The sequence below is a fragment of the Aulonocara stuartgranti genome (genome assembly GCF_965226115.1).
Source record: "Aulonocara stuartgranti genome assembly, chromosome: 7".
NCBI lineage: Eukaryota > Metazoa > Chordata > Actinopteri > Cichliformes > Cichlidae > Aulonocara > Aulonocara stuartgranti.
The window spans coordinates 21,822,408-21,850,396 of record NC_138945.1 but is presented as its reverse complement, the minus strand read 5'-3'; the positions used below and the strand labels follow the sequence as shown (position 1 = coordinate 21,850,396).

The following is a 27,989-nucleotide window of genomic DNA, read 5'->3' as shown; positions in this document are numbered from 1 at the left end:
GTGAAATGTTCCACAAAAGATTACAGCTTGAGAAATCCAATCCATTCAAATGATTGCAAGGTTCATACAGCACAGAGGTGTACGTGTAAGCAAAGAGGAACTAATGCATGCAAGCTTTTTTTTAAAAACAAGTCCAAACTAAACATCTCAAACATTTTATTAAAAGCATGAGGGGACATATTCATGCCCTTAAAAGGAACATAAATACAAAATATCTTTATATATACAAATTATGGCAAAGACAAATCGAAGCGTACCGTGTAGTGTCTAAAAAAATGTTAATTCACAAAAAACATGAAGAGAATTTTTTTAATCTTAGCTCCCAATGTGTTGTTTATCAAAGAGAGATGGACCAAACATAAAGCACTGATGATCCATCCTGATTCACAATTCAGTATGTTTAAGGTTCATGTAAGCACTGAGGTACTACTTTTGATTAAAAAAAATTAAAAATAAAGCAAGCCACTGGGTAAGGTCAAATATGTTCGGTGCCATGATGCAGTCACTTTGTACAATAAATATTTTTCAAGCCTTTAGCGAAAAAACCAAGAAGAAAAGTTTGTAAGAAACAGGAAAGTGCACCAGGCCGTACCTGGATTTAATGGTGCAATTTAAAGTTTACCAAACAATATATCATGGTAACAATTAGGGTACAGGTTAGCATAACTTTGTTTGCAGAATTTGTGCAGAACAGAATGTAGGTATAATATAAACCTTCAAATATTCTAGAAGAGGGGAAGCCTGTTTTCCCCGACAGACTGCACTCTTCATTTCACAGAGGTAATACTACATTTTGGCCACCGAGAGGCAACATATAGTAGCAACACAGAGTTAGCATTGCTCACCGTGTTAGAATTTTCAAAATATGACACACGTGTCTCATTTCTTATTTAATATATTTGCTTCTAAGTCTATTTAAGTAACAATAAAGGCAGTAAGTAGCAGTAGTCCATTATCAGAATTTTTTGAACACAAAGGGCAGCACATAGCACCACTTTAAAAGCCAAGCAGAAACATAAACTGGAGATTAAATATCACACCATCGTACTTTTGAGCCTGTGAAATGTTGCAGATTTTGTTTTGTTTTTTTGCTCAGTAACATTAGCACAGCATGTGAGATGCACTTTTTAAAGGCATAGATTCGCATAAATTGCATTTTCGTGGGAAACCAGACTTAAATCAGTGTTTTAATTTAACCAAATATAATCGCTTCGTGTGGATGGAGTGCAGTTACCAATAATGGAGAAGTTCAAATTGACCAAAGCATTTTTTGTCATAACACTGGGGGATAGGGTTTGTAATACTGTAAATAACAGCACATTTCTATGAGCAGTGGGGACCACGAAAATCGAATGATAAAAGCAGCATTGAGCACTTCAGATATATCTGTCTCAAATTTTCATTATCAGGTATGTTTTTAAGATTCTAAGATTCTCTAATGTCAACACTGTTTCTATAAATAAGTCTTTGTGACTTCCACTGTAGCTATCTATATTAAATGTCCATATTATACAATGTGCTTCTAGAAGAAACACATCTGACACCCGTGAATACAATCTTGAGTCAGATTCTTTTTTTTAATGCTGATTAAGGCATTAGATTAAATATATATTTAATATTTGTAATCATGTCACCCCCACACTTTCATTTTCCTCTTCTCTGCATCACTGAGGTTAAATTCTGCCTGTTTGCCATTATATTTACACACATTTAACATAATACACTGAGCAACATTTAACAGGGCAACATCTATTGCACATTGAATTTGTCTTGTTATTAAAAAGCTTGTTAGTTCACCCTTTAGTACTGTCCTTAAATGTTGGCTCATCCTTTCCTTTTTTCCTGCTTCCATTTTCTTTGACATGAAGCTTTATTCACCAAATCCTAGCTGGAAAATCCGCTAGCTGGCTCGGGACTTGGGGACGGAGGGCTTTCCTGGTCATCTGTGGGCAGCTGGACGCGCTGCTCGTCCATACGCTTGGCCTGCACCCTCTGGATCAGACTGAAGAAGTCTTCATCAGGCACCGTAGGGGCATGGGGGCCCGCTTCTGGTGGGGAGCACCGCTGATCGTCAATTCTAGATGACTAGAACCAGAAAGAGCGCATACAGATTATTTAATATAGGATTCACATTTGCTAAAGAGGCAACCTACATAAACAATACAACAACCACATTTCAAATTTATGTGTGTGCTAATGTGTCATTACCTGGCACTTAATAAGCATGTTGAAGAAGTCATCACTGGGCTCTTGATGATCTCCCTCTCCCACCAGGTGACCCAGGTTGTTATGAGTAATCCTCAGGCCCGGGAGGTTACCAACATTAACGCGTTGGTCATCAAGACGTCGACTCTGAGAGCTGGCGATCAAATCAAACAGCTCCTCTGTCTGGGGGGAAGTGGTAATTGCAGGATCTAAAGAAAAAGGGGGGCGGAGATATCCCAGTGAGTGCAAATGATCTGGTAGATCCCAAACCTTTGCAGGGATGAGCTTTCAGCAAGAACAGAGATGCCATAAAGAAAGCAGTTAATCCTAAGATAGGACACAAAAGACATAAAAGGCATATGCTGTTGTCACAAACCTATCATCTCACTCAGGGATGACATGGAGGTTGCGGCGCCTTCTCTGTTGTCTCCATTCTGTGGCTCATCGAGGTGGCAGCGCTGGTCATCCATGCGGCTGCTCTGGAATTTGCTGAGGAGGTCAAAGAAGCAGTCTTCATCAGAGGGGTCACGGCCCAGCTTCTGCAACGAAAACAACAAATCTCTCACTTTAAGCACAAAGAGCGTCTGTCTTATCTGCCGAGTGCCTGTTTTCTCATTTTCTTATTTTTTGCTGCTCTGTCTGAAAAGATACTTCCTGAAAGTGAGGCAACTAAAGTATTTCAAGCGCACTTGATTATGATGAACTGCTCGTACATTAAAAAAACATTATGTGCAGGTGACTTAATTAAGCTCAATGCCATTAGGAGTTGCATAATGAGGATTTTCAAGATAGCCAGCTCGCGGAGGTGAAAAATAATCTGATTAACTCACAAGGGATGGCACTTCTGAAGAGACTACCTTGACCTACATACGGAATGTGATACAAGCACATAAAATGAGTATCAGCTGCAGCAAGTCATATGGCCCAATGACCATCAACTAGTAAAATCAGATGGAAATCTTTTAAAAAAAAAATGTAGCAGCTGCCACAGAATTATTGAACTGTTAAACATCATTTTGTGTATCAGATCTAGTCAATGGGCCAGTCACATCGACTGAATGCCATTTTTGTGTTACACTGACTTCCCTGGAATCAGTCCTCCAGCAACAGCTTTCTGCTGTTTATTCTGAGATAACACCAAGAGGTTCTCTCGCTCATATCCTGCTGAATGATGCTTTTTTTTCCTTTTAATTAAACACAGCCAGAGTCTTGATAATACACACAAGTTTGCAAGTGAAGTGGATAATTTATGTGTGAAACAAATACCCCGTGCTAGCAAAGCAGATGTGGAATTTATTATGTTTGAACAATGCTGCTAAATATTGTGGCAGTCGGGCTACAATATCATACCTCTGAAACAAAAGCTTATCTGCCAGACCGGATGGCAGCAGATGAAATGAGATGTTAACACCATCTCAAATTAAAATTAAGCTGCTGATCCAGCGATCATCTGATGGAAAACTGCTAACAAACCAACTTTCACGCAACACATCACAAAGTGCTAGACTGAAAAGAGAAACAACTTTCAGCTGCATATTTCACAAAATATTAAACTACAATCGTGCAAAAGGGTGGTGGGCTGCACTTCGAAATAAACATTTGTGCATAAATGATCACACTTGCTGCATTAACTCTCTAGACCCTCTAGAGCTAGGAAAATATGTGCTATATAATACTGTACATTTGTCAGAATAATATTGAAAAACTTGTTACCGGCCAGTAATTTTGAATTTAATCTATTTAAGTTTATAAATTACAGCCTAATAGCAATTCTTTTTTTCTTTTTCAAAAGTTTGGCTTTTCATATCTCAACATTGAACAATCGACAACATTCGCTGCATTATATTTGTGACACAAAAGTGCCAGAGCAGGTTAACTTGGGTCAATGGCACTAAAATCAACACAAGCTGATGGGGTCTTCCTTATAAAAGTTTTCTGGTTGCATTCCTCTCCCACGCGCAGCAAATATAATAGACTTGTTCCAAATAATCTGTTTTGAACACGTTCAACACCGACTACTGAACAGAGCTCAAATCACTTTGCCTTACAGCAATATGTGAAGTAGGTCAGCAGACACCAGATTTCATGCATCTCTATTCTAAGAATCACGTGTTTTTCAACTTCTGCATTGAAAAAGTCAAACTGTTGTTTAAAATACACAAAAAGTTGTACTATAGATCATAAAGAAACGTCTTTTTTTCCCAACTCTGCGGTATTTGCTCAGTGAAAACAGCAAAATATCTTTACATGCAGTGCAAGACAAACACACTAACTGCAAATAAAGGCACGCTTCGGTATCAAACGTGAAAAGAAAGTGAATACTCCCCGCTAAACCTTAGCGGGAAGCCGTTTTTCCAAGTTACAAGACAAAAAGTGAGACAACTTACCAGCAGCACTTCTTTGTCCTCTATCTACCCTTCTGTCTCATGTCTTTATGAGCTCTCTTTCTGTCTAGCGCTGTCCGCACGTCTGGCTCACACCTCCTTCTCCCCTACTTTCACCCACCCCTTTACATCACTCTCTGCTTTCCTACTACCTACCTCTAATTTCCTTGCATTCTCCTCTTCCAGAGTTTTTTTAATCTCTACCAACCACTGCCGCCTCCTCTCTCTCTCTCCCTCTGTGTCTATCTTACTCTCTCTGTGCAGCTCTCCAGCAGGCCATTTTTATCCTGTTCACTCACTGTGGGAAAACAACTCATTATGGAGAGCTGGGGGGGGGGGTTGACCCTATGGGGAGAGTAGAGCTTCTCTGATCAAGGTCACATTATCAGCTAAGAGGGAGGGCTGGTATGGACAAAGGGGAAGAGGGGGAGGCAGCAGGGGTAGAAAGATGGGTGGAGGAGTACAGTTATGAGTGAACTGCATGCGAGCACCCATTTCCATCAGAAGTCAACTACTCTCAGATGGCAAAAAACACCAATATCGTCACTTACTTCTTACAAACTCACATGACTGGGCTCTATAAACACACACCCAATGTGACTTAAAGCAGTTTCCTCTCTGTCTCTATGTGGATGCTGTCGTTTGCTTCTCTGTATAGGCCAACTAATCAAGTAGGCCATATGGAAAGAACAAGAGAGAAAGGAACACGTGATGATGGTGAGAGAGGAAGAGAATAGACAGTAAAGATATGTGTGTGCTTGCAGAGAGAGACTGGGAGTACTGTCAGACCGGGACAGTGAATGATAAAAGGAAGTTCTTCCTAAAGTATAGATAGGTGACAAAATGAAAGAAGGACCTGAATCACTGACCCCCAAAGCGAGGGGGATCTGGTGACTTTGATATGCTTTGGTGGGCCTTTTGCTTGATGGTTTAGGTCTACTTCCCCCCTTAGAAGGAAGTGATTAACTTTTTTCTATGATGAAATTTTTTAATCCTGATGGGAGAGGTTTCTTTCAGGGTTAACCTTCCCCTGTCTATAGAGTATGAAGAGGGAGGCCTTTGCCAGATTTCAACCAATGTAAGAAAAGCACTGCTTATTGAGTTCTGTGTCTTCTACATAACTTTTTCCCTGGTACATACAGCCTAAACTGCCTGTCAGTGCATTTATCTACTTTTTGCATGTTTCTGATTTTTAAAAACTAGAAGGACACAGACACTGCAGACATCCCCCACAGCGAGCACTCAGATCAAACATCATAATGATTTATTCATGAACAAAGCGTAACACCAATTAACATACACACCATGTACTTAAACCACAAAGGAGTAACACTAAACATCACTGAAATCCCAATTAGACCCAACACTCTCTCATAGTCTACACTGCTGGTGTGCATTGCATTCACCCTCTACCTAGGGCCCCTTTCTCAGGAGTTTTTCTACTGATATGTCATTGCAAACCATCTGCTGGTTACTTAACAGGGAGGGAGTAAAGTTTGTCAGTCCTCAGTGGCCCATTAACAACCCGAGCCTCCAAGCATGGAGCTTGGCATGCCTGTTCACAAGCTACTGGTGAGGCTAAATTTGTGAAACAGTTTCCATTCAAGTGTCATTAAAACTTGGCCGGTACTTTTTGGGTAATCCCGACCCTATCAAGCAGGCGCAGTTGACACAAGCAACGAGTCGTCTGGTAATATTAAAAACTAAGCACGATGCAGCTTTTTCAACCGACTCGAGAGCTAAAGTTAGCTTATCTGCCTAGATACACTCGCTATGGCAAAATCAAATGTCAAACTGCATGCTGCAGATGTAGCATGGAAAAAAAGCAGAAACACGAAATGCTTAGCAACCGAAGCAGAGGACTTTATCCCCTATGGTTTCATCAAAAATCAGCCATTAACTTGTAGCAAAAACAAAGAAAAGTCGTAACATCTGCAGCTCACAGATACACAAATGGTCTTAAACGGTCTTAATGCTAGATTTGAAAATAGGTATGACTCAAGATCACCCACATTTACTTCTGTACTTCTATTTCTACTTCGCTGTGATAAACTGTTATTCCTAAAGCCCTGTAATTTTCACTCTTTTTTTTCCCCGCATGTCACATTACTAATAACAACAATTAGCAATGCCACAGAAACAAGGCATGATTAGGTGCTGTGGTGAGTCAGACAGAACAGCTGTGGGGGGAAAAACACATCCATTAAGAATCTAGTTTATATTATTAACAGAGAAGTCACTTTTACACTGCAGAAGACATCGTTTACCAAAGTTATTTGAAATTAATGTATTTTCTCCCTCATTTTTCGCTTTAAAGCAGAAGCTACAATGAACAGAAAAGATAAGAAAGCGAAGTTAAGTGAAACATTCACCATCTCACAGTCATCTCGCGCTTTCTACAAAATTATCTCCACCTTTACTCAAATGCACTGTAAGAGATTGCACTGAGGCTCAGGTGTATCTTAGAAATATGAAGCTGGTGAAATGAACGCTCATCAGTCCATGTACAGTAAATGAGTGTCTGTGTTATACTGTAACAGAAATATCTACATTTTCTTGTTATTTCAAATGAGTCCATAAACAGAAATGTCTACTATGCTTATAAAGCTTTTGTGTACAGTTTAAACAAACTGTTATTCAAGTGCTGGTAAAATCCTATAAGAAAAATCCTTGACATTTTAGGCTTCTTGAAACTGTAAAGCTTGAAATTTAATTTTAAGTTTTTTGTTTGCTGTTATCAGCAAAAAAAAAAAAGAGGGGGGAGGGGTTAAAAACAAAAAGAGACACAGGAACACACCTATACTTTAAGAATTTTCACTTGTATTCCATGAAATGGAGCTGGAATAACTACTGTTTAATTTTTGATACTTGTTGAAGATCAGGTTACGAGTGCAGTGACGAGGCAATAAGGATATGATGTGAGGTCGGGAGTCAATAAGTATTTAATAAAAACAGCAACATTGAGGCCACTTACTGGCACTGGAGGTGGAACTTGCACAGTGATGTCATCAGTGTCCACGGGTGAGTCAAACCACAGCCTTTCCTCTGATGACTGGCTGTCAGAACAGCCTTTTCTTTTGCTAGGCTGCGACAGGTGACTCTTAGATCTCCTCGGTATACTTTCCAAGTCTTGGTTCTCACCATTCTGCATGAACAGAGCATGCTGTTAGAGGTGGATCACAATGTAGGCACATTTTCCTACAGTGGTTTAGAGACATGTTCAAATAATGGAAATCACCTTATCTGAAGAGTATTTCCACAGTTCTACACTGTCCATGCTGTTTCTCTTGGTGAATTTGGGTCTTGCTCCTACAGGACAAAAAAAAACCCCAAATATTTAATATCGCAATTTTGGGTTTTGATCACTTAGACAGTCTTGAATCCCATTTATGAGCCGATTTAAGCTTGCAAGCTGCCCTTTGTTTATCTTTTATTTTCGCAGTAGGCTGTAATCTCGGCTGTGGTCCCATGATGTTCGGTGTGGATATGAGGCTTAGGCCGACCACTAGGCAAGCAAAGTGAATAAGAGTCTGTTTGCCAGCTCTGCTCCAGAGGGAAATGTAGGACATGGGTGTGAATTTCTGCCTGGAGGATAGTTTATGAAAGCAAATATCACAGAGAAGCCAGGCAAACTGTTCAGATATTACAGTTTCTACTCACTTTATTATACAAGGCTCTGATGTCTATGTGAGCTGGTGGACCATTTGAGGGGACTCAATAAAACATTGTTGTTACTCGAGGCCTGATATGGCTTACGGACAACCCATCCTCCTGGACCACAGAGTGAAACAAGTATCTTTATCCTACCTCATAAATATGCACACACCACTTGTTTTCTGTCACATTTAGCCTCAGTGCAGATTTAACACACCGTCCCACGTGGAGTTTGTTTTGCATTTATAATTTTGTGCACACATAAAACATTGTAGTTAGCTTGCTCAGGCCCACACATACCACACAGAACTTGTGCAGTATGTGTGGGCCTAATCGGATGAGAAAAGCCTTTAACTGCACATTTACTAACTACTTCAACAAAGTTCAGAATGATTCTTGTTTTTACAAGATTGTTTTTGATTATATATATGTAGTGCTTAACCATGACCTGTCATAATAACAACAAAACAGAAATATTTTAGAAATCTGTAAAAAAAAAAAAAAAAATTAAATACAAATTTGCTGAAGTGTATTTATGTGTATTTAAGTAACAAGTAACCAAATAATTTCATCACTAACATTTTCTGTTTAAGAATGCAAGTTAAACAGGTGTGATTTGGCATCTTAAGCAAATATTTTTTCCAGCTTTTTTGTAAAAATTTGTGGATAATAGTAATAATAATAATAATAACAACAACAATGATGATGATGGTTATTATTACATTTTACCATTAAAAACATAATTTTGATTACACAGTCTGCACATGCTAGCAGATTAACCACTAAAGAAACATAAAAATGTATTAATTTAATGCAGATGTGTGTATATATGTATATATATATGTGTGTCTTAGTGATAATAAGCACTATCCAATTGCTGTTCCATTTATTGTTTATGCATGCATATGTGTAAGAAGCCTTTCCTCTCAGCCTTGGTTTGCCTTTTTTCTGTCAGCTGAAGAAACAGACATTGCAAACCACATGAGGACGTTCACATTACATATCAGCGATAAGCAGTTTTATTTGGGGAGAAGCGATAGAGTAAATGCAGGAGAAAGGTCCTGTGTTCTGGATTGGTGCATTTATCTGTGAGAGAAGTTAGTATATGCACATACTTTGAAAAGAAGAAGCACCGTCTTCACACAATTGAGCAAAACAAGGAAGTTAATACTGAGCGTAAACAACAGCATGCTAACAAGCTACATGATACAGTTTGTGCTCTGACATATTCCAGACACACACTTTGTTGCAAGAGATCATCTCTGTGGGACCTTTGCTTGAAAGTACCTGACCAAACTAATCAACAATTATATTTTTTAATATTTCTGAGCTATTTCTGTTTTGGGATCTTGTATTCATGTTACCATAGCAGGTTGTTTTTCATGCTTTATCTACTGTGACGATAATTTCCCAACTTTCGACATCAATAAAGTATATCCTAAACACAAAGTCCAGCATGACCACATTACCTTTCATGTAAAAAAAGCAAAAAAATAATAATTTCAGTGCTACCTTGCATCTCAAACTCTGAACTTGAGGGTGAAAGGTCGCTCTCAGTGACCCCCAGGGCCTCCATCAGCTGATCCACGTTCATCCTGGCTGTCAGTTCACCATTTCTGTCTCCAATCTGCGGATGAAATCAGGGACAAAGAGACAAAAAAAAAATTACATAAAATGCAAGCGGCCTTTTTATATTGTTGCGCTTGTAAAGCTTTCTCACTTCTTTAGAGATTTCCAGGTGCTTTCTGGCATAGTAAAGCGCTTGTTTGTGGTTCCCTAAAGACACATATGCATTTCCCAGACTCCAACATGCACGGCCCTCTCCAACCCTATGAAAAAGTGAACGCACAACATTAAAAAAAACCTGTTCCTGTGGTCATTTGTTTGGTTTTCTTTCAATTGTTTTTAAACAATACCTATCTGTTAGCTCCTGCGCTATGTACAGGTGCTTGAGGTGATAGTCTATGGCCCTCTCATACTGCTGTAAAAGAGTGTAAGTGTTGCCCAGGCTGTAACACGCTTGAGCCTCCATCACCTGATCCCTCAGCTGCCTGGACAGTTGCAGAGTTTTCCTATAGGAAGGAAAATAATGGGATAAATAAGGGTTGGGAAAAAATGAAGAAAATAGAGGCTAACAAAGGAATGCGAGAAACAGGGTACATGAATAAGAATGATGATTAAACAGCTACATAGCTATTTCACTACATGTACTTAAGCATTCATGAGATATTCTAAGTGGTTAAAATTGTTTCATTTCTCCTTCAATCCACTAGATGTCAGACTGCACTCTTTCCTCACCTGTAGTACTCTGTGGCTGTGTTGAACTGTCCCAGGAATATCAGGGCATTGCCTAAGTTACTGTAAGCTCGCCGTTCAGCTGCTTTGTCCCCGAATTCTTTGGCAATGGATAATCGCTGTAAATGATGACAGCAACAAGTTCACAAATCAAGACTTTTAATTTCAATTGTTAACTTTAATGACAACAAGTTAAATCCTCCTTTCACTTTGCTTTACTTAGGTGCATTTGTTTTACTTGGTGCTCAGGCAGAGAGATTTTTCACAAGTTCATATTGGAAGCTCTGTAGGAAACCTTATTTCATAAGCAGAGGTGATGCTGCAGCAGCGGTGCATCAAATCAGCTCCTCTGATTCTCTCCATAGGAAACCTCTCCTCTGCAGCATACTGATAGATTTGTAACAGGGAAGGAAGGGGAGAAATCAGTTTCCCACTTGTGGAAAAACTTGGTTTTCAATAGAAAAATGGAGGGTGGAAGCCGGAAGCCATGCTTCCCGCTGATTCACCAAGAAACCAATTTTGTCCTTTTTCTGTATGAGTAGCCATCAATCTCTGCAAACTGTCCGCTAGGGCAGCTTTAGATAGATACCAAAGCACTGAAACACACACTTTTACACCACATTTACCTTGGTAAGACCAGCAAAAACATCTCTCAGGAACACCATCTGCTTCACTGACTGAAATTAAATGAACTGTACTCTACTCTGACTGAACTTAGAAGCTAAACGCTCAAGTCATGCAAATGTTTCTGATCTTATCTCAACACCAAAGCAAATTCGGTGCGGGCCACCTGTTTACTTCTCAGGTGCATTTAACAGATAAAGGAGGCTAAAATAAAGAAAATGTAGTTTCACTCAGTGCTGCAGTTCAAACATCCAGGATGTCAAGGCCACAACAGTAAGGACACAGGCCACCAAAACCACACCAGACAAGGCAAAACATATGTAAAACATTAGGTTCATCTTTTACATGATGTTGTGAAACAAATTTGGAAAATGAAAGAGCTTCATTCAAATCTTTTGGGGTTTTTTTTTTTTTGCTCAGCCAGATGCAAATAACATTTGTTCATTAATTCATTTTATTTCTGTCTGAAAATACTGCAAAAATACTGCAAAACAAGCAATATTTTCCAAAAGCAAAGGGAAACAAGAAAAGAACAACTTTATCTCTGCAAAAAGGGCACATAATATAAACAAACGTATATGCAACTACGCTTTATTCCTTTTAGAATTATTATTTATCTATTTACAGTACTGTGCAAAAGTTTTAGGCAGGTGTGAAAAAATGCTATAAACAAAGAATGCTTTCAGAAATATAAATAATTGTTTATTGGCCCCAAATGTACTCTGCAGCAGGACAACAACCCCAAACACACAGCCAAAGTCATTAAAAACTATCTTCAGCGTAAAGAACAAGAAGTACTGGAAGTGATGATATGGCTCCCACAGCGCCCTGACCTCAACATCATCGAGTGTGTCTGGGATTACATGATTAAGATCTATGGTTAGTTCTCCAAGATGTTTGGAATAACCTACCAGCCGAGATCTTTCAAAAACTGTGTGCAAGTGTACCTACAAGAATTGATGCTGTTTTGAAGGCAAAGTGTGGCCACACCGAGTATTGATTTGATTTAGATTTGGTGATTGATGAAAATAAATGATTAACACTTCCATTTTTGAAAGCATTCTTTGTTTACAGCATTTTGGTTTTGCACAGCACTGTATTCCATTCCACTTTGTAGGTCAAGTATGGAACTACGAGTGAGCAGCACATTATCTAAAAAGAAATGGGATTTATAAATTCTTTGACTTGGTGTAATAACGCGATTCTTGTAAACATTTTTATTGAAATATGTTTTATTGAGTTTCCTTACTTAATTTACAATCTATTAATACACCTAAGAACTTCAACATCATTCACCCAAACATGATATGTATGTATCACACATGTATTATATGATGGGAGGCCACGGCTGCTGAACAGCTGCACAGTGAATGGTCCAAGCTGGAAAACTGCTCATATGAAATCATTATGGCTGATACCTCCCACCTCTGCATTACAGCAGTGCGATCTTGAAACTTGTGGATGAAATGTGGATTTCTTACCTGACGGTGGAACTTTATAGCCTCCACAAAGTTACCCAGCAGGTAGTGGGTGTTGCCCAAGTTCCCGTAGGCCCTCCCCTGAGCAGCTCGGTCGCCAAGCTCTTTGACCAAACACAGGTTCATCCTACACATCCAGGCACACGCATTTAGTTGTTATTGGTTGTTGAACTTTTTTTTTGCATTCCCATTTTTATGTGTAATCAACAGAATTGAGTCTACTATGCGAGGTATGACATGAGACAACAGCTAATTAATTGATGTTGATATAAAGCAATTACTACATTCATTATAGTTAGAAAGAAACCAAAAAAGTGAAATATTAATTCTTTTTTTTCTTTTTTTCCAAATGGGCTCTTTAAGTTACCCAGGAAGATGAGCTATGTTGCACACACTTCTATCTGTAAAATAGTGTTTTTTCAGTGTACCCTTTTTCTTATGTATTGGCCATATTTTCAGAAACACCAAATTGGCACTAACTGCATTTGGTTTCTTTTTAATGTCATTTACAGCCTGCCCGTGAACATTTCAGCCCATAATTTATAAAGAAATAAGATGATGTGTTGCAATATACTCAGTGTGTTGTACTTCTTGTGTTGAAAGACAACACTTCCTTTATCAAAGTTCAACTGAAGACTTTATGCTGTAAAACCTGCATTACAATAAGTTTAGGCCAGTTTAGCCCCAATTCAACCCTCTCAACATGTGGAGGAGAAACCGGGTCAAGGACCTCATCATGTTTACCTGATTGGCACACATTATTTAACTTATTTGCTCTTTTCTTGGCATATTATTGACAAAGATCTTGGTAAAATAACAGCAGGAGAGTAGAAATTAAAATATTATATAGTATGGTGAAAATAAAATGAAACCTTCATTATCACAGTGGTGGTACCAAGACTGTATTAAAACAGATTTAAAAAATCTTTTCAAAGTCACCCTCACCCCAGTCATAAAGACGGTAGCACAGTGAGGGCTGTGACGGTTGCTTTTAATCATCAGGGACTCAAAAGTAAATTCAGTGTTACACACATGTACACTGTTATTCTGTTTAAAATGAGAAAGCAGCCAAACCAACTCTCGGCCACTACTTGACAAAAAAGGGAATTGACAATATTCAAAAATCATCAATAGTACCACAAAACGCAGCAACATTCGTATGTCAGAGCTACTGACTACTGTGACTCTGGTAGCTGTTCTATACATTCATTTGCTCTACAGGCATAAAACATACTTACTCGTAAAATCCAGTAGCCCTTTGCAGTGTGTCTCTGACATCAGGAGGCAGGTCCCCTGGTTCCTGGGTGCAGCCCCATAACTGCTGTTTGCCCTTTGCGTGAAACACGTTCCCCATGTTATACAGTGCTCTGGCCTCTCCAACCTTCAGGACAGTGAAGAAACACAGGCTGCCACTATCTTTTTCCGAGAAGATTTTCATATTTCTGTTTGTGTTGGTTTGTTTGGATATCCAAATATATGTACATAATCTTACCTTATCGCCCTGCTCTTGAGAAATGTCCAGGTGTCTTTGGCAGCAGACAGCGGCCTCATCGAAACGCCCTAATACTTTTAAAGTGTTACCGAGGTTGCCGCTGGCCTTTCCTTCTCCAATTCGGTCTCCTATTGTTCTGTGGAGGAAAGACATCTTTGGTGATTAGTGGCAGAGTTAAAGACCAAGTTATTGCTCGGAGATCTTGCACCATTAGAATCAAAATCACTGCTTTTTTGAGACCCCACTAGTTAAACATTTAGATCAATCAGTGATCTACACAGCTTTTATTTTAAAAATAAATAAATAAAATAAAAAATACACAATAAGCTTGGTGTACCACAAACTAAATATCACTGCAATTAATATCTACAACAGACCGTATTTGATTACTGTCATCTGGTGAAGAAAACAAAGTGAATCAAGGAAATCAAATGTCACTTTAAGGTTGTGGTTTTGGTCACTGTTTCTGTTTTCCAAGACTGTTTTTTCTGGACCTAAAATGACCATCCACATCAAGGAATTTGTAAGATATTCAGTCATATTGCTGCTATATTACATTTATTCAACAACGGGCTATTGAACATAACTGATTTCCTTTATTTGTTATACATGTAAAGTTATACACAACCCTAGAGAGTCACTGACAATGCATTATAAAGCATAACAAGCACTAAATAAAGCACCATGTCCACTAATTACTTTAGGCTTAATCATGCATCGCTGAATCGGAACTTGTCAACACGATTAGTTCCTCTCTGGTTGCTATGGCCTACTTTCTCTTCATGCTGGAAGTGAGAAATAATTTCCCCATTGTGTCGTTCTCCTTTTTTCACTTTCACACTTTGAAACTGAGCAACTAAAAGATGGTATGCACTAAGTGCTTGCAGTTACTATATGCTCTTATGAACCTGCTACTGCCACATTGTTTCATTATGTTATTGTCCTCTAGCAGGCAGCCCAGATGACCCACAGGAAGCCACGAGTTATCCATTTAGCTAATGAATAACCATTAAAATATTGCAACAACAGTTGCCTACTTCCGAGGACCAAGCCCCAGTGGCCCTGGTGAGACTGTAATGTAACAAGGTAAATCTCCCTAGGGTTCTTAATCAGTTCCCTGCAGGAGTACCAGCTGCACTAACTGCAGGAGACCAGATTACTCACAAGATAAATATCCAGTTGGTATTTGTCAACTGTTACTACGTAAAAGTCTCCTCACTTTTTTTTTAATTTCTTTGTCTGAAATTCATGAAGGTTTCCATGCATCAAATCATCTAAAGAAAAAAGGGTGGAAAAGGCTGTTTTCCTTTTGAACTGTGTGTACATCAAATAACAGAACATAGCATATGATTCCTGCATACTGGTGCACAGTCCTCTTATATGTCCGTGTGATGGATGCAGTACGCATGCAGGGTTTATTGATCTGTGTATAAGTTCCCTTATCGTAAAGATGCAGTTCTTCTCAGCTAAAGATTTCAAATGTGAAGTTTATTAACCATTTACAGTGCAGCAAACAGATTGTTGAATAAGACTCCCGAGCAGCTCAAAACAAGCAGCACAAAGCTGAGGTGAATGTTTTACTCATAGCTTGTGCACATTGCTCACCTTGCTAAGGTAAGGTCATGTCTGTGGTATTCCAGGGCTTTGCCATACTCCTTAAGGTAGAAGTATGCATTGCCCAGCTGGCTGTAGATGGCACTGAGGGTCTTCAGGTCTTCTGTGCCGACCTTTACGGCTGCTTCGAAAAACGCTGTTCCCCCTTTGAAGTCCCCAGCCTTGCATAGCCGCTCTCCTTCCAAGGCCAATTCTAAGCACGAGGCCTCCATCCTGCAAGATACACGCATACAATAAAGTCATGAAACTAATGAAATAAAAACATTAGCCCGATCACAGATTAGGACATACAGTAAACATGGATACCATTACAGTCGCAGTGAAATATACTTTCACAGAGACGCAGTATCGCCATGACAACAAGGTCTGTAATAAATTCTGTGGACTGTTGCCTTAGTAACTGAGTTTGAGCTCGATGACGAACACCTTGAAAAGGTGATACACTTTTAACTGCTTAAATCAGTTAACAGCCTGATGTTCAAAGATGTACCGTTCTCTTGCATGTTCTGAGATTTTTATGAGGATATGAAACAAAATAAGACGGAGACAGAGTGTCCCACCCACACCAGAGAGAAAACATTTGAAAAACAATATGGTTCTCTACTGACTGCAATCTGAGACAATGTCATCCATCCACTTCCTTAACTGCTTATCTACTTCAGGGCTCCGGCAGCTTAAAGCCTACCCCAGCTGTCTCTGATGAGAGCAGGGGTACACGCTGGATAGGATGCCAGACCTCTGCAGGGTTAATGCATGAAGTCTATGAAAATCTGGTATTTCTGAACAGCTAAGGGGGTTAATATTTTGCCCTATGTTGCACTCCATGCCTTGAAGTTAACAAAACTATGTTTCAGAGATTGAAGTTGGCTGCTGAGCTAAAATACAGCAAAGCATCTGTGGTGTCCAGTCAGAACTCACTGTAAGCATACAACAAGGCTTCATGAGTGAGCTATATCCAGAAGTATACACCCTAAATGCATTGCATAATCCAGGATAAACAAGACCAGACAGTTTAGTAGTAACACTAAATTCCAGATAAAGTACTAGAATGTAGAGATAAGCAAGGATTATCCTTGCATCTAATCAAAAGGCTTTGCAAAAGGCTCCATTCAAAAGGTAAAGAGTCGTACCATTTGCAGTTTTCTGCATTACAGCTTATTTATTGTCAAATCGAAGACGCGAATGCATCGTCATTTTTGAGGCAAAAAGGATTTACTTTGACGTGAACAGTCATTTAAAGCAGCTAATATTACACTATCTTCTAGTCAGATTTCATAACATTGCCCTAATATGGAATGTATGTGTTCACCAAGGTCATTTTGGTTTGTAAAAACTTGACGGGTTACTTTTGAGTTTTGTTTTGTTTTGTTTTTACAGTACCTGTGTTTTTGCTTGGTCCTTGTTTTGTCCACATACACCTGGAGCTCCAGAGGTAAAGGCTTTAGCATAGCTTGAGGTCGGGGTCCACAGTGGACAAGTCTACACACGGCTCTCTCTGCTCCAGTCAGAGGACAAGGCTCAGATGCCATGATGGTATTGTTAAGTAAAACTAACTTTATCAGAAAACTCTTAAATGAACTCTGTAGAGTTCATTTAAGTACTATGCTTACAACTAAGAATTCCTCTCACACTTTAACAAACTGCGGTCTTATAAAGTTTATATTTCCCAGCTTCAATAAAAACCACCATATCAGCAACATTACAACAAACCTGGACACACTCCAATTGTAAATTCTAACCACAGTCCAAAGCCAGCCGAGAAAAATGTGTGCTATTCAAGTCCTCAAGATCGCTCCAAAACTACACAGTGAAGCAACCTGCAGACAAAACAGTCCAGAGGGAATTTGAGATCATTCCACACGAACGTTGAGCTCCAAAACAAGTGAATTTCTAAGACGTCACAAGTTTACAAGTTTGTTTTATTAATCCAGATGATTTTAATCAAGTTAAGATATCCATTGTTGTTATGTAATTCAGTTCCCGCTACTCCCAACAGAAAATTGTGCTCATCTCTAATCCTCTTCAACTTCTCCTCAAGTCTGACCCGGAGACCAGTTGTTCTATCAGGTTTTAAAAGAACAGGGGAGCATGATGACAGACCATTCTGGGCAAGAGTAGAGGAACAGTCAATGATTACAAAGTGAATACCTTATATCTAAGCTTGACCATTGCCCCAATGAGAGGCAGAGAGAAAGGATGAGAGAGACAGGGATGGCTAATCCAATGCCCTGCACCTCCTCAGTAGAGACAATACAGCACAGTGAGTGGCCTAAACAAATCCAACTACATGCTGACACTAGCATAAACATTATTAGGTCACCAACCGAGACAGATGACACTGTGAGTAAATAAGACCTAAGGGACGTATTAAGTAAACTTATTTTCACTAATAAGGAAACACATGTTGCTTTTCTGTTTTTAATCTTTAGATTAATTTTATTTTAAAGCTATAAAAAACACTTCCTGCATGAAAATCTTGCCACTATGACACACATGTCCAACTGCTTTCAAAGCACAGAAAGCACAACTACATTAACAAGTGCCCTACTTAACCAAGACAATGTCACAGGGGCAGCAAGCAAAATACAAGCTAAACAAGGGATTTACAAGAGATCTCTTCACTACAGCGTTGTTTTCCCCTTTTATTAAATATCAGTCTATACAGTAACATGGAAATATACATAGGAATTTACATTTAAGCGGGTTTTTTTCCTATTTTTGCCGTCTACATGTATATAATAAATACTATTTTTGCCTTTTATGGCAAAATAACATGATAAATTGAATGCAAATAAATTACGTATTAATATTAATTCTCAGTGCACAATGTAATAAAGAGAATTCAATGATTTTGATTAGTTTCCCAGAAATCTTGCTTTCAGTATGCAATTCCTCCTGCAACTGGATACAAACTTTCATTGGAAAATGTAAACAGGAAGAAAATGATTATTTCATTTTTCATAGCTGAAGTGGAGGGCAGTGGAACAACCACTATAACTGTATAAACTATATTAGGAAAAAGGAAGGTGAAGAGAAGAATGAGTAGAAACCAAAATTAAAGCATGAATTTACACCAAAAGAGTGTTTATTCAGTGGAGCTCTGCGGCTGAAGATCTTTCAAAAGCTGGTGGCATTATTTTTACAAGATCCTTATAGAACTCAACCCACTACAAGGGATTGGAAGTTCAGGATTGTCGGATATATATATAGTTTGCAACCATAAGTCTTGTTCTCTTAAGGTAGACTGTGTATTTTGCTCGTGCCTGCTAGGAGGTGGCTCACTAGAAAGTACCCATTGTGAAATTAGATACTACTTTACAAACAGGAGAAACATGCAAAGCCAACCATCGAAGAGTCTTGGAACGTGCAATACTGAATTGCAACAAAGTCATCAGTGGTCTAAAAATACAAATACTAACAGGGTGGCACAATGATGCAGTGGTTAGCACTGTCACCAGTCCATTTCTATTACCCAGTCTTGTTTAGAAATTAAGGTTTTGTGTGAAAACCTCGATGACATCGAAAAATCAAAAATGCATTAAATTAGCAAACTACTAACAATTAAATTGTGAAGTATTGTTGGTTGAGGTTCCACAGCTCTTTGTCTTTCAGCTAACATTAACAAATTTTGCTGTTGTTGCAGAAAAACATGCTGCTAGAGCAAAAGCGGGACTCTCATCACCTTTTTGTATGGCTGACAATAACAAACAAAAGTCCAGTCTCTGGAATGTGGATAATCTAGTTCCCACCGTAGATAACAGTCCTTGAAAGTGTATAACGTTATCTTCCTGGCATACATAAAACAGCTACTTCTTCAACAGTGGAGGAAAACTTGCCAGCTCTGTAGTCCTTGCGCCCTAAAATGAATTTTGCACTAGCCATAGCTAAACAACTTGCTTAAAGACAGACCAGCATCAGAATGTGCCAAGGCTACCCTTCAGTGCAAACAGGAAGGTGGAGCAGAGCCTAACAGCCATAGCCAGAGGGATGAAAGGCATAAGGTTGGTGCATATACAAAAGAATACAGAGGCGATTTACTTAAAGCTGATCAGTTATATCAGCGGCATGTCAAACTCACTTTGACTCACTGTGAACACCCACCCTCCCGTCAACATTTCTATAGTAGATAGGATCTGTAGAGATAATGAAAATACAGGTGAAAGTAGGGCTGGGCCATATCACACCGTTCACGGTAATACCGGTATACTGTTAGGCAATGATAAGAAAATGAAATATTGCGATAGAATATGGGTAAAACGCGCATGTGCAGTGCCTTTGTTTTTATATGCACATGGTGGAAAAAGCGAATGACAAGGGCGAAAGCGGATTGTTGAATGAAACAGATGAACCAGAATTGGTTCGTAAAAATGCTGCAACTTCAGTGGTGTGGAACTAGTTTGGCTTTCGTCCGTCAGATACACACAAAAGCACAATTTTTGGTAAAGCATGGAAGCGGGCCGTCGCTATTACCGTGTTTTTCAGAAAATAAGGCACACTTAAAATCAATCTTTTGATTTTCTGAAAAATCGACAGTGCCCCTTATAATCCGGTGTGCCTTGTGTATGAATCCTGGTTGTGCTTACTAACCTTGAACCGACTTTATGTGGTACACAGTGCTCGAAAATCTGTCAAAAGATGTTTTAGTACAACTTTGACAAGCTACGAAGGAGCACCGCTTGATGGATTGTCGGAGCATTATGGCTACCATAGTCGGGAGCATCACGGAGTAATATGTACTGTGCTTCAACATAATATTACCGTATTGTGTGTGTATAACCTCTTAAGTTTTGTGGATATTATACATGTTATGCTGAGGATATCTCAGCCTGTTTCCACTGGAAATGTCTTTCGGTTAAACTGTCAGCAAGGAATTTGCATAAAAAAAAAAAAACAGCTGCTTGTTTCAGTGAAAATACACTGAGGGTTTTTTGCACTAATAAAGTTGCGGAGTTATGGTCTCGAGTCAATTATATCTCGGTTATATCATTATCGCAAATTTTTAAATATATATTGCGATAAATATTTTTGGCCATATTGCCCTGCTCTACTGGTGTGCATGGTCTGAGGAAGTTCTGGTGAACATTTGTTAATAACTTTGTAATGAGACAAATATTTGCGCATTTAATCACAGAGTGTTGACAAATTCATGTAAGAAGATATTGATGTAGCAAAGATTTGTGCATTAAATGTTTGAATGGACTGCTTATGCAGGGATTTGTGCATATAGAGTGTTTGTAAATAATGCTAAGAGTAGGTGGGAGGCACCAGCCAAAATGTTGATCTACCCAATCGTCAGTGCTATTGTGGTTGGATGAGAATTCAATTTATGGCTGGAAGTCACAGATGTGCAAGAATATGAGAAGAAAAACAAAAAGACAGCAAGTCTGGTCAAAGACGGTGACGGGGGCCTCAGTTTGTTAAAACACAGCCGAACAATGAAGGCTTGCATTGTAAAACTGTGGCTGTGGAAAAGGGTGTTGCCTTAATAATGCCTCGCAATATTTTTAAAAGCTTGAGCAAAATCCAAACTCTGCAGTTGTAAAGTTGGAAGTCAACACATCCTCACTCACTTTAATCAAAGTCTGCAAACTAAACTTCAAGAGGCAGCCTGCGGGCTGACTCACACACAAAAAATAAAGAATAGAGGGGGGAAAAGTTGAAGCAAACAAAGAGCAAAATTTCATGGCAGGATTTCCACAAAGTGACATTCATTCTTGCCATCGTTGCGGTCGGAGTAAGAAGAATTTGTGCCAAACAGTCGGCCATTCTCTCCTCTTATTACCCCCTCTAATTGTTCTGTTTGGGAGACACTCATCTCATAATAGCCTGCTTGTGGTCTAACAGAGACAAACTCCCAGCGCTGTTACCATGGCATCAAGGAGTACATGTAGCACACTGGGCAGGTTTCAAGAGTAAGTAAGAGAGGCAGAAGTGAGGTTAGAGTGCAACAATGTCAGTGGAAAACAATATAATGCTAACAATAAATATTTGTCAAATAATTAGATATAACCTATATAAATGTGAAATAATGCTTCATCATTAGGCTAAAGTGTAAATGCAAGTTTAAAAAAGCTCAGAAGACAAAGACGGGGAGTAAAGATGAGACATCCAAATGTTTACGTTGGTGGAGGTTTATGGAAAGGTGACCTTCAACACATAAACTGGTCATGGCTACACAATGCCTACAAAGACGGGGACAATGCGCAGTAGCTCAGATGTTAAGCTTGAGTTGTAAGTCTAGACTAAATGTACACTGTAGGTGCACTGGAGCAGCACGCATTACGCCATAGCCTGAGCTGTAGCTTTATGTGCAGCTCCCCCGGAAATGTAAGTATACACAACTATCACAGTACTGTAACAACTATTACTGGTCCATTTGGAATTTACGATTTAAACAGAGCATATTGATTTGTGCAAAGATACAGCCTCTGTGCAACAAAATGTAACTAGGGCTGCCACAAACGATTATTTTGATAGTCGACTAGTCACAGATTATTTTTGCGATTAGTCGACTAATCAGATCATCATCCATTGGACGTAAAACTACAGCTTACTGCACCAGCAGCATCTGCTCTTATATAACTATCATTAGCTTACAGCTTTAAGTGTTCAAGGTATGTGCTAACTAAAAATAAAGACAAGATGATAGTTCATTAAATTTTAATGAAATTTGCAGATTGTTTCGGTGAAGTTTAATAAACTCCTTGCTATCTAAAATATAACGGGACACCGGAGTAAATTCTCGAGCATCTCACACTTCTGATAATCAGTTGTCTGCTTGGCATTTATTCAGCTGTGTAAAAACTATAACTTTAATCTCAGCCAAACCGATTTACTCAGGAACAAATAAAATACTAAAAAAAAAAAAGCCAAAGAATAACATTGTTAAGTTATCTAAGTGACTTATATATCATGTTTAACCTGAGTAGCGAAAGACAGCGGTGGGTTTGAAAACGATTTGCCAGGAGTCCGGTGTTCTCACGGCTCTAGTGAGCCTAGCCCCCGGCTAGCTATCGAGCTAGTGGGTAACAGACGTCTCCGAAAATATCGGAGCGCTTTTGAAAATATGTGGTGTCCTGATAAACTGAGCAGATATTTGAGGCTTACACAGCTACATTCTCGCCTGAAAATATGTTAAACATTTATTTTGTGACCCAGAAAGAATAATAAGAGTAATATTAAAACTAACTAGCTGCCGCCATTGTTGTAAACTGAGCTGGGCCGCGCTATGAATTCTGGGACACAGCTGCTTCTTCTTCGGGGTTTAACGGCAGCTGGCATCCTTGTACATGCAGTGCTGCCATCTTCTGTTTCAGTCCGTTATTACACTCTTAAATCCTGCCACTTATTCCTGCGTCTTTTGTGATCATACAAAGTTTCAAACGACGCGTCGACTATTAAATCAGTCGTCGACGATTTTGATAGTCGACGTAATCGTGACTAGTCGACTAATCGTGGCAGCCCTAAATGTAACAGTAACAGACTGTAATAAATCCTCCTGTCCATTAAAAACAATCAAATTAGGATGTGTTATCGTTGTTTGTCTCACTGGACTCATGCTTTTGGCTTGCAAACTTGATGCTTTTTAGTAATCGTAACTGGCATTCAGTTTAAACAGGCAAGGCTTGTTGATTCGGAGATCAGATTGAACTTTTTCCTAATAGTGTGACCTGGAGGTGTGGATCGAATGGGAGGGAGAGCCTTCAGTTTTCAGGTCCCTCTTCTGTGGAACCAGCTTCCAGTTTGGATTCAGGAGACAGACACTATCTCTACTTTCAAGATTAGGCTTAAAACTTTCCTTTTTGCTAAAGCATATAGTTAGGGCTGGACCAGGTGACCCTGAATCCTCCCTTAGTTATGTTGCAATAGACATAGGCTGCTGGGGGATTCCCATGATGCATTACGTTTTTCCTTTCCAGTCACCTTTCTCACTCACTATGTATTAACAGACCTCTCTGCATTGAATCATATCTGTTATTAATCTCTGTCTCTCTTCCACAGCATGTCTTTTATCCTGTCTTCCTTCTCTCACCCCAACCGGTCGCAGCAGATGGCCGCCCCTCCCTGAGCCTGGTTCTGCCGGAGGTTTCTTCCTGTTAAAAGGGAGTTTTTCCTTCCCACTGTTGCCAAAGTGCTTGCTCATAGGGGGTCATATGATTGTTGGGTTTCTCTCTGTATCTATGAAGCGCCTTGAGGCGACTTATGTTGTGATTTGGCGCTATATAAATAAAATTGAATTGAATTGAATTGATTGTACCTACAGTAGCTTGCATTCACAATAGCTGTTATGCTGCAAATGAGCTCTACCAACCTTTGCATAGACTCGCCTGGTTCTGACATCTTCTTCCTTTTCCTCGTTGCACAATATTCAGTAAAAGCAAGCGTTGAACATTTACTACTAGCTCTAAATCCAACAAGGTCACCCTCACTTTCAGACACCACTGTTTCATGACCACATTAAAAAAAACCTCAGTGGCCAAATCGAGTGTAATGTTACTTCAGGTAATCGCTCAGCAGATCAGCTGACCTCAGTGTCTGCTCACAGCTGATAGCGCAGCTGATTCACTTCTGTACATTCAAAGCATGCCCACCTCCAAGCTGTGTCTGACTTCATCAGTGTCACATCTGCTGTCTTCGATCACGTGTTGGCTTTTGCTGCTGCTCTCCTGGTACAGAGCAGAGTCCGGAGGACATTTAAATAGCTATTCAACACTCATACCTGAGATTCTTATCAGGCATGTAGTTGGGAAAGCAGTAAACCCATTAGGATACACGCTGCTTCGGAGTAGTATTTAATTACAACTGGTATGTGACATCTCAACCAATTAATGGCCAGCAATCAAATTTACTTGTATTATATTTCATCATTAAAATCAGTTATACTTTTGTTTTAGCTGATTTAATTCAATTCATGGATTCTTATTTCATTTTTAAAGGCCTATACGTCCAACACTGTGAATCTTGGTTAAGCTAAGAAACTGTGCACTCAGTAATCCAGCCATAATTACAGAGTGCCATGGCTAGTTGTCAGGGAAACCAAAGAGAAACTCTCTAGGAATGCTTTCCTTCCTCAGTGCATGTCACTTTCAGTTAAAGCTAGACTCTCTCCTTCTCTCCTTTGTCTAAGTCTCTTGTGAAGCTGCATTTTTACTCTCTGCATGTTCTGTTTTCTAGAGCCAGGTTGAATAGTGCTACTTACACACACACACACACACACACACACACACACTGTAGGCCATACGAAGGGAACCAAGTGCTGCAGGGGCTATGAAAACAAAGCAATGAACACGGCAATGATGTTAGTCAATCTAAGATGAATTTCAGTTAGTAACTACTGTCATTACTGACAGAAAGACAGGCTAGATTTAAAGATTTCAGAGTAAATCCCTTTCTCTAGCTTGCTTTTTTACGACACAAAGTCACAATTTTATAGTCAAATCATTTGTTACACGGCATTTGTTACACGGCAACAGACATTTGTAATTTAAGTATTAGTAAACGTTTCAGTTTTCAGTCGCAAAAATCTAGTATAGGTTCAGGGAAAATACCATTACATGAAGTTTATGGAAAAACAACAGTACTATTTCCAAAGCTTACAAAACCGCAGCAAATAGTTGTTTTTGAGGGTTTAATTCAAAGTGCTTTGGTACTGAAAAAGAGCTTGTGTAAGTCTTGTCTTATTATTTTTAGATTTATTTATTGAATTAATGCTAATTATGTTTTGTGGCTTTTTTGTTGTTGTTTTTTTCTTTCTTTTTTAAAGATATAAAGATTGTTTTGTTCTCCTCAATCATCACACACACACAAACACACACACACACACACAAGTGGACAAATAGGCTTTAAAATACTAATCTCTATAGCCGGACACGTTCTCATTTTAGGAAGAAAACAAAAGGATTTTACAGGATGGGTCAGTTGACAAATAAATCCTAAACATAACGTCCCCTTTGTGCTTGCCTAAGCTTTTTGGAGTTTAAAGATAATACACACACACACACCAAACCGTCATGTACAAAGGTCATGTGTTGAGTTAAATAGAGGAAAACCTATCACAGCTCTAATAGCAGTCCTACCCACCCCATGTGTGTGTGTATGAATCTTGTGTTTATGTTGGCAGAGCATATGATAACCTTGCAGGGTTTGTGAATGTCACTCCTGCAGCTTGACAATAGTAAGTAAGTTTAATTGTTGTTTTCTTAAAGTATCTAACATAATCACTTAAGATATATATTACATATCCCTTAAAGCCACTGGAATAAGGTATCAACTTAGAGTATACAAGCATGATTTGACTTTATATATAAACATGCCTGCTCCCTCACCCCAGCTCTCTGGGCAATGTTACCATAAATGTGTTTAATGTAGGATACTTCTGATATTCACAGTGATTAATGATAGTTTTGTCCAATGCATGACACTGGACAAAATGTCAAAATTATGTGATAAGTGGTGCTGAATCACACCGTCAGCTAGCTGACCAGATGATGAGACATCACATTTCTCATAAGCAAATGGATCATCTGAGATGAAATAGAGATGATTAATCATAAATCACAAACAACATAACATATGCTCAAGTTTTGTCAAACTTAACTAAAGTTCGGTAACACTGTCATTATTGAGTTCTTCATCATGCAAAAAACTAATAAATACTCTCACTGCCTGGCCATGGAGGACACAGTCAAATGTTATGCTAATTAAGAGGCAAATGGTGCAAGTATACATATTTCTGATGATCATCAAAGATGATTAAAAGAAACTACAAATGAAACTGAACGAGGCTGTGACATTTGTATCTAAACACTGGGTTTTAACTACCAACGCTCTGAGAGCCAGTCTGTGTGCATTTGGGTTTAGGTCCATCACCCTTCAAGGTGAAGTTCAGCACACACATCGCACCTTAAAAACCATGCGCGCTGTCAGCTTGTGCACCCTTTAGCCAGTCTCCCCTTGTTACACCGCGTCTGCATCTTATGAGGCTCCTCTCAGTCTGTACATTCCAGCCACAGCCGCTCAGTGACCCGAGCCAGGAATGAGGCTTGGAGCTGGGCTCTGGCTGCAGCTGTGGCTGGGTCTTGAGCTCTTTAAATCTGTGAAAGCTTGCTGGTCAAGCTCCCCCTGCCCAGTTCCTCCTTAGTAAGCAAAGCTGTGAGCTGGCAGCCCTTGCTATTCTCTCTCTCAATCGTCTTACTTGTCTCTTTTTCGGCATTCAAGGACGTGCTACGGAGCTGACCCCCCTTATGATATACCGATGTACTTCCGAGGCTTCCTACCTTGAGTGCAGCCTCTTGCTGGCCAGATCCTGGTCCACACCGTTAGTAGCCGAATGAGCCATAACCTGGCTTGCTCGCGCCCGTTATGAGGGCCCTTCCCTGTATGCTCCAGAGGCAGCTAGCTCTTGTTTCTTGAGACCACCCTCCCTCTCGTTCTTCCCCCACTGTCCCCGTATCTCCCACTCTTCTTTCCTCATTCACCACAATAATGGCAGCAGCCGAGGAAGTGAGGTATTCTGCAAATACACCAGAAAAAAATCCAAGCCCCGCCCCCTGAAATGACGTCACGTAGCTGCTCGTGGTGTCGCCGGTGAGAAAGGACTAATTTCACATTTAAAAAAATAAATAATTAAATAATAAATATTATATTAACAGTACTTTTGTTAAATTATTTCCCCACCCATAAAAAGACCTAAATGTACCAAATCTTCTCTAGGCTGTTAGGGCAGCGGAAAGTTAATAGTCTTTCCTCAATCCCTGTACGACAGTTAATAACAAAAAAAAGAATTTAAGTACAAAAATAAGCCGCACACTCTCAAGTTCGCAGACACATATGCCCACCACGGATGAGTAGTCATCCCTGTTATACAGCCATACTTTTTTCCAAGTACCCTGAAAGCAGGCATGCATGCACAGTTCATCGCGGTCAAGCGGTGTCTTGGGGATGACGCGTAAATATGGGCGTGTCCTAATGTCTCCCAGAGATTTGCAGATCTGCGTCTACGTGTTTTAAATGTGTACTGTCAGCAGGGGGCAGTGTCAGCCGGCTCACAATGTTTGTGTTGCTCTTTGCTTTAAATCAGTCTTTGCAGTGAGAAAGGCAGGAGTCGCCTAACAAACTTATTGAACGCCAAAAGTGCCAATGTGTCATAAATAAAACTAGCATGTGTCCTCATTTAATTACAGTAGGAAATAAATAATGAATAATTTACAAAATACGTAATTAAATAGGTACACGTACCATTTA

The 27,989-nt window shown here is 39.4% G+C and overlaps 1 protein-coding gene across 2 annotated transcripts; it reads right to left on the bottom strand.

Annotated features, from left to right (window-relative positions):
• Positions 1-139: 139 nt before the first annotated feature.
• Positions 140-27,677, bottom strand: gpsm1b (G protein signaling modulator 1b). 2 transcript variants are annotated; one of them, XM_082542731.1, is made up of 14 exons: positions 27,023-27,677; positions 15,738-15,959; positions 14,133-14,268; positions 13,879-14,021; positions 12,644-12,767; positions 10,542-10,657; positions 10,160-10,315; positions 9,964-10,072; positions 9,756-9,870; positions 7,828-7,898; positions 7,564-7,734; positions 2,582-2,744; positions 2,209-2,414; positions 140-2,085 (listed from the first exon to the last, which is right to left on the bottom strand). In XM_082542731.1, the coding sequence occupies exons 1-14, from the start codon at positions 27,082-27,084 to the stop codon at positions 1,885-1,887; spliced, it is 1,995 nt and encodes a 664-aa protein (XP_082398857.1). In that variant the 5' UTR covers positions 27,085-27,677; the 3' UTR covers positions 140-1,884. The 2 variants fall into 2 exon arrangements, with proteins under 2 accessions (XP_082398857.1, XP_082398856.1); XM_082542730.1 differs by lacking the exon at positions 27,023-27,677 and adding an exon at positions 17,127-17,953.
• Between the last annotated feature and the right edge of the window lie 312 nt (positions 27,678-27,989).